The sequence below is a fragment of the Acinonyx jubatus genome, chromosome D3, assembly GCF_027475565.1.
Source record: "Acinonyx jubatus isolate Ajub_Pintada_27869175 chromosome D3, VMU_Ajub_asm_v1.0, whole genome shotgun sequence".
NCBI lineage: Eukaryota > Metazoa > Chordata > Mammalia > Carnivora > Felidae > Acinonyx > Acinonyx jubatus.
The window spans coordinates 9,061,838-9,076,810 of NC_069392.1; the positions used below are offsets into that span (position 1 = coordinate 9,061,838).

The window sequence follows — 14,973 nt, forward strand, 5'->3', positions numbered from 1 at the left end:
GCGGATAACAAAAAAGTTTCCCTCAAAGCTCAGCATAATACACTCTAGTTCCATCCATGTTGTTGCCAATGGCAAGATTTCATTCTTTTTTATTGCCGAGTGGTATTCCATCGTATATATACGCCACATCTTTATCCATTTGTCAGTCAATGGACATTTGGGCTTTTTCCATACTTTGGCTATTGTTGATAGCGCTGCTATAAACATTGGGGGGCATGTGCCCCCTTCGAATCAGCATTTTTGTAGCCTTTGGATAAATACCTGGTACTGCAATTGCTGGGTCATATGGTAGTTCTATTTTTAATTTTTTGAGGAATTTCCATAGTGGCTCATAGTTTTCCAGAGTGGCTGCACCAGCTTGCATTCCCACCAACAATGCAAAAGAGATCCTCTTTCTCTGCATCCTCGCCAACATCTGTTGTTGCCTGAGTCGTTAATGTTCGCCATTCTGCCAGGTGTGAGGAGGTATCTCATTGTGGTTTCGATTTGTATTTCTCTCATGAGGGATGTTGAGCGTCTTTTCATGCGTGTGTTGGCCATCTGGCTGTCTTCTTTGGAAAAGTGTCTATTCATGTCTTCTGCCCATTTCTTCACTGGATTATTTGTTTTTTGGGTGTTGAGTTTGATAGGTTCTTTATAGATTTTGGACACTAACCCTTTATCTGATATGTCATTTGCAAATCTCTTCTCCCATTCTGTCAATTGCCTTTTAGTGTTGCTGATTGTTTCCTTTGCTGTGCAGAAGCTTTTTATCTTGATGAGGTCCCAATAGTTCTTGTTTTTATTTCCCTTGCCTCCAGAGACGCGTCTAGTAAGAAGTTGCTGTGACCGAGGTCAAAGAGGTTGCTGCCTGTTTTCTCCTCTAGGATTTTGATGGCTTCCTGTCTCACACTTAGGTCTTCCGTCCATTTTGAATTTATTTTTGTGTAGGTGTAAGAAAGTGGTCCCTTTCATCCTTCTCCATGTCACTGTCCAGTTTTCCCAGTACTATTTGCTGAAGAGACTGTCTTTTTTCCATTGGATATTCTCTTCCTGTTTTGTTGAAGATTAGTTGGCCGTACAGTTGTGGGTCCATTTCTGGGTTCTCTATTCTTTTCCATTGATCTGTGTGTCTGTTTTTGTGCCAGTACCATACTGTCTTAGTGATTACAGCTTTGTGATACAGCTTGAAGTACGGAATTGTGAAAAACAACTTTGGTTTTCTTTCTCAACATTACTTTGGTTATTCAGGGTCTTTTCTGGTTCCATACAAATTTTAGGATTGTTTGTTCTAGCTCTGTGAATAATGCTGGTGTTACCTGGATAGGGATTGCATTGAATGCGTAGATTACTTTGGGTAGTATTGACATTCTTCCTATCCAGGAGCATGGAATACTCTTCCATTTTTTGTGTGTGTCTTCTTCAATTTCTTTCATAAGCTTTCTCTAGTTTTCAGTGTACAGATTTTTTACCTCTTTGGTTAGATTTAGGTATCTTATGGTTTTAGCAGCTAAAGTTTAGCTGATCCCCGAAAGTTCAATGGGAGCAGTACAACTAACCATTTAGGGTGGATGGATATGGGCAACCGGCCTATAACTTCCAGCCTGATCACCCTCCTTGAGGTTCTCACCCCTACCCTAAGTGGCTTCTCAGAATATTTCCGCTGCATATATAACAGTATCCCCCACAAGGACTAAGGACAATTTCCTCTACTTTGTCATGCTTCTGGGATGTTTTAGTCATCCTTAGACCATGTGCCCCAAACATGCCCCGTCGGTCAAGAGGACACACTGACATATAATCAGGCGGGTGCCCAACACTTAGGTATTGACTGTCTCCCCTCCCCCTTTCAGTTGCTTGCAAGGAAACATTCCAGCCCTAAAAAGCCTAGCAGATGAGGGCACTCTTGTGACCCTCCCTCTTGGGGCTCTCTCCTGCTATTTCCCCCATCCTATACCCCAGGCCCTGCAGAGGTTGTGGTCACAAACACCACAGACGGCACCCTGACTCAGCTTGTGTGGGGAACCACTTCCCCAGCTCCCATGTCAGCTGTGGTCCCAGGAGAGGTGGGAGTAATTACTCAGCATACACAGAATGCTCACAGTGGCCTGATTCCCTGACCTTGATAGCTTTCATTTCTTATTCTTGAACTTGTCCTGTGGACCAAGGACTATAGGTTGCTCATCCTAAGCCACATTTTCCTAAATGTGCACAATTTTTCCAGGCTGGCAAGGGAGACATGTGACTCGGGTTCTGAATCCACGTTAGAGGACCTAGGGCCTAGTCCATCATGCTGGGTGACCTTGGGCCAGCCCCTTCCCATCTGTGAATCCCCCATTAGCCCAGCAAACAGGCTCCATGAGTCTAAGATACATAGCATGAGCACCACTACCGTGCTCATAGCAGACATCACTAATCAATTACAGAATCTTTCCCCCTGAACTAGCATTGGTTCCAGAATTCCCGGCACTCCAGGCCCCCGGGCAGGCACCACGAACGGATCAGTGAGCAGAGGCAGGTTCTGACTCTTCCGTTTGCCATCCCTGATGCCCCTCCCAACTGTCAGACCTTCAGCCCACTTGACTTTTAAATCCTCACCTTTCCCTCTGCCTTCTCTCCTCTCGGAAAAGGAACTTTACAACTCCCATCCCCCGTCAAATTCTAGGATTCGAGAGGTTTACATCCCTGCTCTGACACTTTTCAGCTATGTGAACTTAGCAGCTTTCTTAACCTGAGTCTCAGTTTCCTTATCTGTAAATGGAGTTGGTATCTACCATAACAGGTTGAGAATGTGCCTGGCAGGTATCGGGCATGGGGCACTCGGCACACACTAGTCACTTCTTTTGTGGGGCCTACTGTACCAGGCAAATCAATCAAAGATTTTGATGGGAAAAAAGGACACAATCAGCCATTACTTGACAACTTTTTATTTCAGCCTTTACATCCTCCTTCCAGGCTGCCAGATATCTCTGTCCCCACCCAACTACGGAGGCAGCCTGACCCCATCTTGTGCTTTTTTTTTGGGGGGGGGGGGGGGGTTGGCATTGTACCTTTATAGAGCTTGTACACCTGCACCAGGATTGGGGTCAACACCTCACCCCACCAGCTGGGTCTGGCCAGGACATGGGCTCTGGGCAGCTCGTGACCTCTGTGGAGACCCAGAATCTATGAACAAGAGCAGCCATCCCCCACCTCCACTACTCAGGACTCAGGGAGGAGGAGATGGGAGTGTACAAAGACCCCAGAGGCACCTGTCAGGAGAGCAGGACTTGCTGGGGAGAAGGTAGAGAACCTGGTGAGATTCTTGAGAGGTGCCTTTGTCTCCAACCAAGGCTCCTGGCCCTCTTCCTGGGGCCAGTGCCAACTGCCCCCCACCCCCAGCCAAGCCCAGAGCTGGGGCACCCCATCCCTTCCAACTAGCCAACAAGAAACAAAAGCAGCAAAAACTCCAAGCTCCATTGCTAGGGAAGAAAACCACCCTAAGTATTAAAAATTAAATTAAAACTGAAGCCCCAGTCAACTGAGCCAGCAGTGAGCTGGTGATTGCAGACACAGACAGCCCCCTTTCTTCCCGAAGCTCCAGGGTCTCCAAAGACAGCAGGAAAGGGCCTCAGGGCCAAGTCTGTCTGTACCCAAGAGAGACCGTCCGGGGAAATACAGGTTGGGGCATATGTGTCCTCAGGTCGTCCCCATTGTGGGGTACTGAGGACTGTAAACATAACCCAGCTTGAAGGCCGGGGGGGTGTCCCAGCCCCCCCGAGATTCTCCCTGGATGAAGAATGGCCACTGTGGTGAGTACAGTGAAACAGCAGTCGGCCTTGAAGCAAATCAAGACCTGGTCTCCCCATCAGAATATCGGGGGTGGAGGTGGGCTGGGGCTGTCATGGAGCGAGGGGGTTCCAGAAGCCAAACACAGCTTGGCAGCTGTTTCTTTGCTGTACCAGATCAGCACCCGGGCCTCTTCTGGGTGCTGAGTCAGCTCACAGCCACCCCTCCCTGGGGAAACCTGCTGGAAAGTCAGTTCAGGCCCCGGCTGCCTAGCCCAGGACTGGACGAGGCCAGGTGAGCGGAGAGGCCCCACCCCAGGCTCCGGCTCCAGGAGAAGCAGACGAAGGATGTGATTAAGGAGTGTCAGGAGGGCATGTGAGAACCGCCACAGGGACACGGACCTGGCCCAAGCCACAGGGCAGCTACTGCGCCAGGAGTACCTTCTCAAGGCCTGGCTGTCGCCCGGGGTAAAGTCCCGCCCGGCCCCACCCCAAGCCAAGAGCCCCTGGGACCGGGCAATCTCACCATGCGCGTCTCGCAATAAAACCTGCGCCTGTGCCACCTTCTGCAACTGCTGCTGGAGACGGCCAGGCGGCCTGGAGCAAAAGGAGGTCAAACCCAGGTGTGGGGTGGCACAGCCAAGGCTCTCTCTGTCCACGTCGTGGTCCAGTCAGGAGCCGCCGGGCCCAAGGCTGACGCAGGCATCGCCTTTCAGGCCACAGATCCTCATGTAGTCCCAGTCACCCCAGCGGGGGCCCGTTACCAGCAAGAGGCCTGGGCCGGGCGACTCCGGCGCGGCCTGGGGCTAGAGTTCCCCCGAAACCAGCCGTCGGGCTTCAGGAGGCTCCCCCAGGCCCTGGATCCTCCGTGGAATCGGGGGCGTGGCCCGTGCGGAGTCCCACCAGCCCTAAAGCAGCCCTCAGAACCCAGCGTCTTGTCAGAGCAGAGTCCCGGAGAGCGGGGCCACCGGACTTCCCTCGGGACCAGGCCTCCCGGTCTCTCTCCGGGCAGGGCCTGTGAGGCTGGGGCCCGCGTCTGGGGTCCGTCCAGAAACAGGCCCCCCACTCCGGCGACCTCAGGGCTGGGCCCGGCTCCTGAGCCACTGGCCCCTCAGCGCCCTCACCTCCTGCCCATACCACTCGTGTAGCCGGGCAAAGGAGGCCGCGTGGAGGGGCCCGTTGGGCGCCGAGGCCCGCCGCCGGGGGGGCAGGGGCGGGGGCACGGGGCCAGGCCGCGCGCCGGCGGGGGGCTCGGCACTCCACACGGCACAGCCGTTCTCCTTGGGCGGGAGCGCGCGGGGCCGGCGCGGGGGCAGCGGGCAGCCCCCCGCCCGCACGGCCGCCAGCTGCTGCTCCAGCTCGCGCACCACGAGCCGCAGGTAGTCGAAGCTGGCCCGCGACAGCGCCTTCACCCAGCCCTCCATGGCGGCCTGGCTCTCGGCGGCCAGCACGTAGGTGCGGGCCCGGGCGCCCGCGAAGCGCACGGCGAAGGCGAACTCCTCGGCGGCCTCCACCAGCTCCACCGTGCAGCCCTCCAGGATGATGACGCCCACGGGCTCGCGGCTGGCCGCGTCCTCGAAGTAGAAGAGCATGTTGCCGCGCAGCACGAACCAGCGGCGGTGGTAGGCCGCGTGCCGGCCGCCCTTCTTGTACAGGAAGCCCGCGTTGTCCACCGGGGCGTCGCAGGTGGCGTAGAAGGCTAGGCTGCGCTCGTTCAGCTTCATGGCGGCGGGGGCCGGGGCCTGTCCCCAACCAGCACAGCGGTTACTCACGCGGCCGGCCGCCGCCACCGGGTCACCCGGCGCCTCCCCCACCCCCCGCGCGCGGCCTGGCTGCCACCCTCCACGCCCCTCTTGCGCAGGCGAGGACGCTGAGGCTCCCCGGGCAGAGGCGGCCTGCCCCGGCTCACGCAGCTCTTCAGGAGCAGAGCCAGGGCCCAAACCCTGACCGGGCCCAGAGGCCGCCTCCAAAAGAATACTGTGGATGACTAGCGCATGCCAGGCGTTTTACAGATATTAACTCATTTAATCTCACAGCAAACCTCAGCTGGCAGGGACTAGCATCACCCCTGTTTGACCGATGGGGGAACAAAGGACAGAGAGGTTAGTCACTAGCAGAAGGGCACAAAGCAAGTTGGGCGGAACTGAAATTCAAACCCAGGCCTCGTCAGGCACTGCTGTTTTCATCATCCCCTGAAACCAGACCGGCTGTCTCTCTGTGGTCCCTTTCAGGTCCCAGCTCTGCTTTCATAACTCAGCTTTGACTTGCCTGGCCATGAAATGGGGATATGAACGGAACCTATTTCAGAGGGCTGCAGAGACTCCATTCATCAGACATTTATCAAGCACCTACTATGTGCCAGGTACTGTTCCAGGCACTAGGAATAGAGCAGTAACAAGATCGCTGCCCTTGTGGTACTGACATGCTGGTGGCAGGTGAGGAGGGCAGACAATTAACCAACAGGTGAAATGTCTGCCAGATGGTCTTCAGTGCTGTAGAAAATACATTGCAGGGAAGGGGCCAGGGTTTTAGGGACAAAAGGAATGTTTGATTTTAATGAGAGTCAGGAGAGTACTGAAAAGTAACATCTGAGCAGAGACCTGAAGAAGGTGAGGGACATACCAGGTTGAGGGAACAGCAAGTGCAAAGGCCCTGAGGTAGGAACCTGCTGCTGTGCATGAGGAACAGCCAGGAGGCCGGTGAGGCCAGAGCAGAGTGAGGAAAGGGAGAGGCAGAAAATGCTGTTATGAAATGATCCAGGTAAAGGGGACAGGGCTTGGCCCACACTTACAGGGAGGGGATGGGGAGAGCATCGTGTACTCACTTAAAGCAGAGGACTCTAATTCTATACATTTGGCCCAGTGATTTTTATCTACTTCCCTGAAAGAGTACATGATGGGGGCAACATTGGCCAGACAGGACTTATTGGGAGGTGGACTGTGGGCCCCCAACGTGGCCATACCTTCCCTGGGGGTTTTCCGTGGCCACTTCATTGGGGCTTCTGGATAGGACAGTAGCTATATTTTTCAAGAGACAGAGCATGTAAAGTCCCTGGATTGCAGAAGGTGCTCAATTAACATTCATTCCCCAGCCGGGGTGTTGCCTTACTCAGGGCTTGGAGGAATGAGGTATGGCTGGTGACTCTCCTGGGAGCATCTGGCCGTAGTGGGGCCAAGCCAGGCAATCAGAGCAGAGGGGGCAATTGCTTCCAACTGAATCCACCTCATCTAACTTGCGTGGGCAGTCAAGGAAGGCTTCCTGGAAGAGGCAACACAAGCTATGACTGACCTAGCAGCAGGGCCAAGGCCAGAGGCCCTGAAGGCTCAGGGTTTTTAATCCCTGCTCTGCCTACCTGACAGACTGCAGACACAGGCTGCCCTGCTCTAAGCCTCAGTTTCTCTCTCTGCAAAACAGGACTCATGCATTCTCCCCAACACCCCAACAACTCCATGTGGACCCTGGCTCCATTTCTCACAGGAACCATCCACCCTACTTGCCCCCATCTCCCTCCTACCTCTCAGGCCACCGCTTGCCTCCCTGCCCTCTGCTCAGTCTGGTCTCGGCTTGCTCTTCTCTGGGTTCAAATGTCAGCTCTGTAGTGTCCAGGATGCGTGACCCCGGGCAAGCGTTAAGCTTCTCTGGGCCTTTGTTTCCACATCTGAAAAATGGGACCATAACAGCACCTAAGTCAGGGTGTTGTGACAATGGCATAGTGACTATGTAGAAGGCACAGAGCATGGTGCCCGGCACACAGCACACACTCAGCAGTGGTAGCTGTAGATATTCTTCGCAGCCTTGCCAAATGCTCTCCTCAGCACTCCACCTCAGCAAATGGCTTTAGCTTCTCCCCTCACCGTCACTCTGCACCCATCAGGCCCAGTTGATTCCCATCCCCCGCAACCTCTTCCAAATCAGTGGCCTAATCTCTGCCCTCTACCACCTCCCCACTCTAGGTCTCTATTGTCACTCGCCCAGACAGCTGCAGTCACCTCCCGTCTCCCTGCTTCCACACTTGCCCCTTCCCTGTCTGTGTTCTTCAAGGTAAGAGCCAAACTCCCTCCTAGGCCCCTCCCCTGACCCCACTATAATCCATTCCCCACAGAGGGATCCTGTTAAGATAAGTCCAACCACACCCCTCCTCCACTATAAACTCTCCCATGGCTCCCTACTTGTCCCAGTATTAAATTTGGTCCTCCCCATGGCTTCCAAGTTCCCCTCCCCTGCCTCTCTCCCCCTTGCTCATTCAGCTCCAGCCACCTGGCCTCCTTGCTGTTCCTCAAACACAGCAGCCTTTGCCCCTCTGTCTGGACTGCCCTTCTCCTAGCTTCACATGGCTGACTTCTCATCCTTCAGTTTCAGCTTGACCATCACCTCCTCAGGGAAGCGGTCCCTGACCACCCTGTACACATGAGCCCCCACCCCCATCCCCCCTCACTCTCCTATACGCCAACCTGAAATTACCTGGGTTGTCTTTGCCTGTTCTAGGAGGGCAGAGGGCTTTTTGCCTGGATTCCAATGCCTGGCATGTAGTTGGTGCTCAAATACCTGTTGAATGAATCAGACGATTATCTTCTGAAACCCCTCAAAAGGGATCTTCTGATCCCTCCCATAAGAAGGGATCTATTCCTCAACCTGCACACATAGATGTGGAAAACGGAGACCGAGAGGTGAAGTAACTTGCCAAAGGCACAATGCTATACCCAGAGTCATATGCTCTAGGCAACCAGCACAAAGGGGCTGATTGGGGTCTCCTCACCCCATTGACAGCCAAGGAAGAGCAATTTACCTGATGCTCAGCAGCCCTCCTCCCGCTACTGCCCAAATGGGGCCAGCCTGGCCCAAGGTCACCAGCCAACCCTTGCCTCCTCCAGCCCAGTTAAAAGCGAGAGGGAAAGAAGCAGCAGGGGTGCGGGCTCTGGCCTCTGGGAGGTTCTGGTCACACACTTATCTCCTCACACTCATGCTGTTTTCCAGGAAGTTCAGAGTCCGCTATGGGCACTGCTGTTGATTCAACAGCCCATGGCCAGGCAGGAAGCTAGAGGGAGCCTGGCCTCCCTCTGGTTCCAGGGCCAAGCTGTCCCCTCGGCCTAAGACTGTCACTTCACTTTCGCCAGCCTCAGTTTCTTCATCTGCCAAATGGGCTGTGGAGTGGGTCCAATGGGCTAGAATGAGGAACACCCACTGGCAAACTATGGGAAAGGCACCAAAAGCACTGCCTCAGTGAGTCAGGCTGAGCCTGACTTATAAAATGAGAATATTAATATCCATCCCTCTGGGAAGGACTGAATAAATCCTGATAAGCCATTCTGCAAAATGTTTAGCAGGTAGTGAGCATTCAGGAAAGATGCTGTCCAAATGGCAAATAATTAGCTCACGGTCTCCAGGGACACAGCTGACCCAGAACCCAGGACTCTGGGGAAATTGAGGCATGGCAATTTGGCACACAATTCAAGAAGCCAGACCGCAGGTGCTGAGACTGAATCCAGCTGCCACAAGTGTCCCCTAACAGTGGGCATGGGGAACAGGGTGTGGCAGCTACAGGCAGAAAAAACGTGCGGAGAACCCTGCAGGGCGCCTGACCAGCGCTTCCCCGAGCAGGGCCACAGGGACGCCAGGACCCCCGCCCCAGGCTCTAGGCTGCCCCGCTGGTTCTCCAGGTCTGGCACTGTTCCCGGCTGCCCTCTGTCCCTTTGTGTCTGGTGTGTCCCTCAAAGAACATCCAGAGCCCCAGATGAGGTGGTCAACGGCAGAAGGTGGGAGCCAGAGTTCCGCCAGAGGCGGAGGCCCCTTATGGGGCAGGGGATCACCGGCCAAGTTCGGCCCGGGCAGCTGGGATCCCTAATGGGTAAATTACCAGTGACGTGGAATCGCAAATGAGCAGCTGTCCAGCAGAGGTCTCCCCAGACGGCCGGGGGACCCCGAGGCCCACGACGGCCCGAGCCTGGTCCCGCGTCCCCTTGCAGGGCCGCCCGTAGGTCCCCCCACCAGGCCGGCCTTACCTCGCGGAGCAACCTAGGGAGGCGGCGGCGGCAGCGGGACGGGATAAGCGGGGCCAAAGGCGACCCGGCCATGGCCCAGGACCCGCTCGGTGGCAGCGGCGGCGGCGCTTTGTCTCCGGGGCCGCCCGGCCGGCGCAGCCGCGGGAGAGCGCCACTCGGACGGAAGGAGGCGGGGACAGCCGGACTGTCCGCGACCCGCGGGCGCACCCCTTTAACCCTTCCCAACCCACCCTTGCCAGGCCCGCCCCCGCGTTCGTCCCACCCCCGGATTGGCCAGCCCCGGCTCGACACGCCTCCTGGGTTCGGCCCGCCCCCGTTGGCACTCCCCCAAACTACTCTTAAAGGGACCGCGACTAGTTCACGAACACTCCCCCTCCCCCCGCCTCCCGCCGTGCCTTATCCCAGAAAAGAGGCCTAGATCCCTGAGATGCCACGCGCTTCCATGGGTAAGGACAGAGGGCGGATTTGCCCGGAAAAAACCTCTGGGGTCTTGGGCGGGACCAGTCGTTGCAGCCCTAGGCCTGGAGTCAGAGCTCCTCCCTGGCTAGCGTTTGCTAGGTTTCGCAAATTTAACTCCCTGCTAAATCTGACAAACAGCTATGCTGAAAATTTGTAATTTATTTTAAAAATCTGAATACAGCACATTTTGGACGTTTTGACAAAGTCAGTAGAGGACTGTATTATATGCATAGGGTACCTGGCAACCCTACCCCTTGCCCCATTGAAGAGGGAAAGTTCACTGAATTGAGTTGGAAAGGCGTGAATTCAAGTCCCCCTGAGTCATTTATTTAATCACTGTGGGCCTTTGAGAAGTCACTTCACTTCTGTAGGCCTGTTTCCTCAACTGTAAAATAAAAACATTCATTGTATGTAAAATTCATGGCACACAGTAGGTGCTCTCCGCAAACAGGAACTGCTATTATTTTTGTTCCGCACAAAATAATACAGTTCTACCTCCCTGGACCTTTGTTTATTTCCTGCTCTTGCTGCCCCCTCCTCACCACCCTCCAGGCCTCAGTCATTGTCCAGTCCTGGCCTGAGGACAGGAGAAGAAACAGGACAGACCAGGATCATTTATTCATTCTATAGCCTCTTACTAAGCACCTACTGTGTGCCAGTCACTGTTCCTAAATCAGCCAACAAATGAGTTCTGGAAATGATTTGCACCTGGAAGACAATCAGCCACAGCAGTGGGGTAGAAAGAATGAGAGTGAGGTTTTAGACCTCAGAGAAAGTCAGAGAAAGTCTGACTGAGGAGCAGAGACCTGAATGAAGTGAGGGAGACCATTATCCCAGGCAAAGGAAACAGCCAAGTGCAAAGGCCTGAGATGGGACCATCCCAAGCCTGTTTGAAGCACAGAGAGCCGGCCAATTGGGGCTGGAATCAAGTGAGCAAGTGGAAGAATGGTAGGAAATGAGGTCAGAGAGTATTGGTAAAGCCCAGTTGCTTAGGGCCTTGGGGATCATAAGAAAGATTTATTTTGAGAAGCGTGGGGAGCCATGGGAGGGTTTTGAGAACATGAGAGTAACATTGTCTGTCTTAGGTTCAATATGGTCCCTGGCTGCTATGAGGAGGATGGAGTGATTGTAGGGAGCAAGGGTAGAGGCCAGGAGACCAGGGAGGATGCTATTTTGGTCGTCTAAGCAAGTGATGGTGGTGGCTTAGAGCAAAGCAGAGGCAGTGGAAGTGGAGAGGAGTGGTTGAATTCTGGAGCTTACCTGATAGTAAAACCAGCACAGAGGAAAGTAGGGCCAAAACCCACAGCCTGAAGAGAGACAGATACCTAATGGTATCTGATATTGGCCAAGCCCCTGAATCCAGCTGTTGCAGACGCCATCATAATTCTTCAGCAGGGAAAGGCAGGCTGGAATTTCCCCGAATGTAGACACTCACCAGATAAGGAATAGGCCAGGCACAAAGGAGTTTTGGTTTTGTGGGGAAAATCTCCCAGAGGTCTGTGCACCTTGGCTCTCAGAGCCCTTTCTGCTACATTTAGGTTTGGCATGGGTGAAAGAGGCAGAACTCGGAAAGCAAGAGCCCGACATCCTTTTTAAAAAATTCCTTATTATTTATTTTAATTTTAATTGAGATGAAAATCACATAACAAAAAGTTAACCATTTTATTTGTTTGTTTGTTTTATTTTATTTTTAAGTAATCTCTACACCCATCCTAGGGCTCAAACTCACAACCCCGAGATCAAGAGTTGCATCCTCCACCAACTGAGCCAGCTAGGCGACCCCAAAATTAACCATCTTAGAGTAAACAATATATAGCATGGTGACTAGTTGAAACACGGTTTGTGTAATTGAAATTTGCTAAGAGAGTTGAACTTAAATGTTATCACACACACACACACACACACACACACACACAATGAAACACATTGATCAATGTGTTAGAGGAATCCTTTCACAATATTTAAATATTTCAAAACATCAGTATGTATGCTTTAATATCTTACATTTTATTTGTCAGCTATACCTTAATAAAGCTGAAATAAATAAAAGTAAAAAGATACGGCTTCCAACTTTAAAAAGTCACCAGCACAAAATAAACAATTCAGTGAAATTGAGTACATTCATGATGTTGTATGTATAATCACCAACACTATCTAGTTGCAGAACATTTCTGTCACTCCAGAATAAAACCCCACATCCATCAGCAGTCACTCCCCGTTCTCCCCTCCTCCTAGCCCCTTGGCAACCATCAATCTACTTTCTTTTCTTTTCCCCCTGGAGGTAGTGTTGACACACAATGTTATATTAGTTTCAGGTGTACAACAGTGATTCAACAACTCTGTACTTCTGCTCTGTTCACCACAAGTGTAATCACCGCCTGTCACCGTGCAACACTGTTGTTTTTTTTAAGTTTATTTACTTATTTTGAGAAAGAGCTCGCGCATGCACACAGGCGAGGGGGCAAGGGGCAGAGAGAGAGGAAGAGAGGGGCCCCTGGGTGGCTCAGTTAAGCATCCGACTGCAGCTCAGGTCAGCGTTGGCCGCAGCGAACAGCTGAGCATCTTTGCAGCTGGGAATTGGGGAAGCTGGAGAAGGGGCCGTGGTTCAGAAGTCTGGAAAGGGGAATTGGAGAACCAGAACTGGGATGGCTGCCATCACCAGTCCTGATGATTTTACCTCCAAACCACGTCCGAGTCTGTCACTTCTCCATCTCTGCCACCACGTCCCCGTCCCAGGCCACCATCAGCTCTCACCAGGATGACTGCCGTAGCCTTCTCTCAGTCCCTCGTCTGCCCCTCCAGCCCCTGAACCTGAGTTCATTTTCCACTGAGGGAATCCTAGTAAAACTTAAGGCACACCAAGTTATGGGACCCTTCCGCTCAGAGCCTTTCCGTGGCTCCCCGCTGACTCAGGAGCAAGTCCACCACCTTCCTGTGAGTGACAAGGCCCTACTCGTCCTAGTCTCTGCCCACCCCCCCCCCACCCCTAGCGCTTAGATGCGTGGTTTCCTATCCCCACTCCCTCAGCTTCAGCCACCTGGCTTCCCTCTGCTCCCACAATGCACCATGCTCTGGGCCTCTGCACATGTGGCTCACTTCCAGGCCCCTCTCTCACATCCTCACTCAGCCATTGCCTCTTCCAGGCATGTGACCCCAAGCCCACCCCACTTAGTCCAATGCCTTTGTTTCCTCCAGTCATTCTTTCCAACATTTATCGAGCATGACTGTGTCCCAGGCACAAGGGATATAAGTTAAAAAGACAGACAAGGGGCACCTCGGTGGTTCGGTTGATTAAGCACCCAACTCTTGATTTAAGCTCAGATCATTATCTCATAATTCGTGAAACCAAGCCCCACATCAGGCTCTGTACTGACAGCTTGGAGCCTGCTTGGGAATCCCTCCCTCCCTTTCTTTCTCTGCCCCTCCCTCCCTCAAAATAAATAAAAATAAGCTTTGAAAATCACATTTTAAAAAATTAATTAAATAATTAAATTAAATTAAATTAAATTAAAATAAATTTAATTTAAAAAAAGGACATGTACATGCAAGTTCATAGCGGCAATATTCCCAATAACCAAAAGGTGAAAGCAATCCAAGTGTCCATCAGTGGGTGAATGGGCAGGGGCGCCTGGATGACTCAGTGGGTTAAGTGTCCAACTTCAGCTCAGGTCCTGATCTCACAGTTCATGAGTTTGAGCCCCTCATTGGGCTCTCTGCTGTCAGTGCAGAGCCTGCTTCAGATCCTCTGTCCCCCTCTCTCTCTGCCCCTACCATTCTCTCTCTCTTCCTCTCTCTCTCTCTTTCTCAAATAAATAAACATTAATGGGACACCCGGGTGGCTCAGTTGGTTGGGCATCTGACTTCAACTCAGGTCATGATCTCACAGTTTATGAGTTCAAGCCCCGCAGCAGGCTCTGTGCTGACAGCTTGAAGCCTGGAACCTGCTTCAGATTCTCTTTCTCTCTCTCTCTCTCTCTCTCTCTCTCTGCCCCTCCCCTGCTCATGCTCTGTCTCTCTCGCTCTCAAAAATAAAAACATTTTTTAAAAATTAAAAAATAACGAAATAAGTAAACACTAAAAAATGGATGATGGGTAAATAAAATATGGTACGTCCATTAAATGGAATATTACTCAGCCCTAAAAAGGAATGGAGTTCTGGGTCATCTGGCTGGCTCAGTTGGTAAAACACACAACTCTTGATCTTGGGGCTATAAGTTTGAGGCCATGTTGGGTGTAGAGATTACTTAAAAATAAAATATTTAAAAAACAAATAAAAATAAATAAAATGGTCAATTTTGTGCCATATGAATTTCACGTCAATAAATTGTTTTTAAAAGAGAGAGACGGGGACGTCTGAGCGGGTCAGTCAGTTAAGGTCTGACTTCGGCTCAGGTCGTGTTCTCATGGTTTGTGGGTTCAAGCCCCGCATCGGGCTCTGTGCTGACAGCTCAGAGCCTGGAGCCTGCTTTGGATTCTGTGTCTCTCTCTGTCTCTCTGCCCCTCCCCTGCTCACACTCTGTCTCTGTCTCTGTCTCTCAAAAATAACAAATAAATGTTAAAAAAAAATTTAATAATAAATAGAAAAGAAAAAAAGAGAGAGAGATAGACAAGTGCTCCTGCCCTCCCTTATCAGAGTGGGAAGAAAATGAAGCAACACTCATACAATACATTAGATGAAGTTAGCAGTCAAGGAAAAAAATAAGGAAAGGGCAGAACATAGGAATTGTGAATGACATTTTGCCATTTTAGCTTGGAGGAGCCAAGGAAGA

General features: G+C 52.1%; 1 protein-coding gene across 5 annotated transcripts; it reads right to left on the bottom strand.

Moving 5' to 3' along the window:
• Nucleotides 1-2,888: 2,888 nt before the first annotated feature.
• PHETA1 (PH domain containing endocytic trafficking adaptor 1) lies at nt 2,889-9,948 on the bottom strand. 5 transcript variants are annotated; one of them, XM_027044205.2, is made up of 5 exons: nt 9,746-9,948; nt 8,703-8,935; nt 8,208-8,291; nt 7,261-7,404; nt 2,889-5,488 (listed from the first exon to the last, which is right to left on the bottom strand). In XM_027044205.2, the coding sequence occupies exon 5, from the start codon at nt 5,468-5,470 to the stop codon at nt 4,823-4,825; it is 648 nt and encodes a 215-aa protein (XP_026900006.2). In that variant the 5' UTR covers nt 5,471-5,488; nt 7,261-7,404; nt 8,208-8,291; nt 8,703-8,935; nt 9,746-9,948; the 3' UTR covers nt 2,889-4,822. The 5 variants fall into 5 exon arrangements, with proteins under 5 accessions (XP_026900006.2, XP_026900005.2, XP_026900004.2 ...); XM_027044204.2 differs by having other exon boundaries at nt 8,691-8,935; XM_027044203.2 differs by lacking the exon at nt 8,703-8,935 and having other exon boundaries at nt 9,746-9,947.
• Nucleotides 9,949-14,973: the final 5,025 nt, after the last annotated feature.

Coding starts and splice junctions, on each gene's coding strand:
- PHETA1 (XM_027044205.2), bottom strand. CDS start 5,470: ATGAAGCTGAACGAGCGCAGCCTAGCCTTCTACGCCACCTGCGACGCC.